The sequence below is a fragment of the Tarenaya hassleriana genome, unplaced genomic scaffold (assembly GCF_000463585.1).
Source record: "Tarenaya hassleriana unplaced genomic scaffold, ASM46358v1 Cleome50, whole genome shotgun sequence".
NCBI lineage: Eukaryota > Viridiplantae > Streptophyta > Magnoliopsida > Brassicales > Cleomaceae > Tarenaya > Tarenaya hassleriana.
This window is the reverse complement of record NW_010967708.1, coordinates 48,076-51,164: the sequence shown is the minus strand read 5'-3', so window position 1 is coordinate 51,164 and position 3,089 is coordinate 48,076. Positions and strand designations below refer to the sequence as shown.

Genomic DNA, 3,089 nt, shown 5'->3' with positions numbered 1-3,089 from the left:
AGCGGTTCTTGGAAAACGACGTCGTCTTCGTCGTCTTCAACGTCGTCTTCTTCTTCCCCTGCTTGCGCTGTGTTCATGTTCAGGACGAGGAGTGGGTTTGATTCCAGACTGTGGCTTGAAGAAGAAGAGGAAGAGAAAAGGAAGAAGATGAATACTAATAATAATTATTATAATAAGAATGGGTTTTCTTTGTTGATTTGTGCTTGTTAAAAACCCAGATTGATCAAAAATCTTTTAATTTATGTTTTGTGCTTAATTAATAATATGTTTAATCAGTCAAACAGCAAATAAATCGAAAGTGTTAGAATTGTGAATGGTTGGTCCAATTTGTATGATAAGATTTATGCTTAATTCCCTTATATGCCGCATTATTTTTTTTTTAATTTTTGTGTTCACGTTTTTATTTTTCGATTTCAAATAAATAGATATGACGGTAGCAGCAATTTATAACTTTGTTCAAAAGTCGAAAAAATACATAAAAATTAAACCTGAATTTCTTCGAATTTTAGTCTTGATTCCATCATTCAATCATGGTTATTTGTTGATGTTTTAGGGAATATGAAAAGAATTATGTTATAACCCAAAAAATAATTTGTCTAATCTATATATATAAAAGTTGGATTTGGAGAGATTTGGTGAGGACACCTAGGATCCAACTCATCACCCATGTGGCATTTGTTTTTAATTTTTATTTATCATTTGAAAATTCATTAATTAATGAACAAATATACATAAATAATATATTAATAATTGCAATAACATCTGAAATAAATTATAAAATGAGTGGAGGTAAAAATACCTTAGTAAGGTAATTAGAGAAGAGTGGATGTAAATTTAATGTTAGAAAAGAGTGGAGACAATTTAATATCATATGGTAAAGGTTACGTTATACAAAAAACTCATATGTGTGGTCTTTTTTAGTTGATCATTGGCTAGAAAATTAAATGAGAAGTATTAATAATTATGTTGTTGGTTTTTGAACTTTTGGCTATACGTTTTTGTTTGCAAATGGATAATTATGAAACCACATCATATACGGTATAATAAAAGAAAAATCTTACAATTAACTTACAAAATACAATTATACAAAAAATTGTCGATACACCGCTAATTATCCTAATAATAAAATGAAAAAAATAGTAACATGAATATGATAATTATATAAAAAAAAAATTGTAAGAAGCATTCATTGCCCACTAACAAAATGGAATAACGCAGGCCACTACACCATAATCATTATTAGAATAAATGTATTAGCCCACTATCGATTATATGCACACGAATTCTTTGAAGATTTTCGGTGACTTCGGTTTGTGTGCTTCATTTCTTTCTTCGTTGTTGCTCCCATTTTTTTAATCAATCACTCTCATTCACATATATAACATATTTGTAATACGTATAGAGATATATCAATCCAAACAAACAATACAATGACAACTATCGGAGGCACAATGGAGGCACGTGGTGTTGAGGCTCTTTTCGCATATGTAACGTTGATGATCTAAGAGTTGGACGCAAAATGCAAAGAATAGTCTGTAGATTGTTGCGATTTTGGGAGGCACGAAACTTCAAGAAACGTGGTGACCTGATGAGTATTGATTTTTTTTGCTCATCGAAGAAAAGGTTAACAATTTTTATGTATAATATCGCTCACATCATTTCACCGGTTATTTTTCCCCCTCTCCATTTTGCAGTCTCTTCTTATACAAGGATCTATTAGTAGGCAACGTTTGGATAGCTTCATAGATGCCTTTTATGAGGGAAAAATTTATATTATCACTGATTTTGAGATATTGTTTTTTTAATACTATTACAGTGCCAATGATATTCGTGTGACTGCTTGGGATACAAAAGCAAATGAATTACCTTCAAAGTTAGGGAATTTATCCATGCAACCAAAAGTGATTTTGGTGACAAATATAAATCCTAAATTTGTTGGAGGTAAAACTATATAAATTATTATAATTATATTGTTCCATGATAGTTCCTTTGTTTTTATTTTGTTATTATTTTGCAGCATATATTAAAAAATATTATTATTAAAAATATAAATATATTTATGTTGAGAAACTATTTAGAAGACTATATAAATTATTGCAATTATATTATTTCAATAATTCTGTAGCATTCTAGGAACATGTCTTCCATTGTTCTTTGTCATTGTGTAACCTCTTTCCTTCCAAGGTCTCCTTGAGTTTTAATGCTTTCTTCAATATTACATATGTTCGAAAATATTAGTATGTATTTTAAAACATACAATGATATTTTTGGCACATCTAAATTATGAAAAATATGTCATCCTATGGGATGATAAATTCAATCTTTTCTCCCACAATTTTTTTATATCTGTCATTCTCATTTAAGTTTTTAACTATATTATAATTTTAATTTACCGATTTATTGTTGATATTTCTAATTTATGTGTATCTTGGTATATAAAAATTCAGAAAATGTTTAATAGTTGATATTGAATATATTTTTGGTGAAAGAAATAATGAATGCATGGAAAAAACATAGAAAAGAGATGCATCTACTGTGATGGTGGAAGGGCAAATGAAAGCCAAGTGACGTGGCGTAGCTTTCTTTTTTCTCACCATCTATAAATATATATATATATATATATATATATATATATATATATATTAAGTGATTATATTTTAGATTTTATCTTTTTCTTATACTGTTTGGGTGAATCATGCACACATACAATTAAAAAATAAAAATCTCACTATGAATTATTATCAATGGCATACATTAATTACCTTCCGTAATTTGTCATTGGGTTTTGCATTTGTCCTTTCTTCAAAGATATGATATTCTTATCAATCGGTTGTCTATATTTTTATGTATGGAAACCACGTGTTTTTTGTAGGAGAGTTATATCTGAATACAACATCGGCATCACGGTTTTTCTTTGACGATGAAGCTGTTGCAACCAAAACATTTATGAACATGTATATCTCATAAATCATATCTTTCAAGTTGTGGTATATCAATATATTATGAACTTATAATGCAAACTTTGACGCAGGTTTAAGGACAAAGTCGACGAAGTATTAAAAATAGAGGAACCTGTTCACACAGTACTG

The 3,089-nt window shown here is 28.7% G+C and overlaps 1 protein-coding gene across 2 annotated transcripts in view; it reads left to right on the top strand.

The window, feature by feature from the left end:
• LOC104827481 overlaps window positions 1-240 on the top strand; it is a 1,878-nt gene extending 1,638 nt beyond the window's left edge. Inside the window, exon 2 of one of the 2 annotated variants that reach the window (XM_010560652.2) lies at window positions 5-240. In XM_010560652.2, coding sequence (XP_010558954.1) covers window positions 5-210 — 206 coding nt within the window. In that variant the 3' untranslated portion in view covers window positions 211-240. The other variant, XM_010560653.2, reaches the window with a different exon arrangement.
• Window positions 241-3,089: the final 2,849 nt, after the last annotated feature.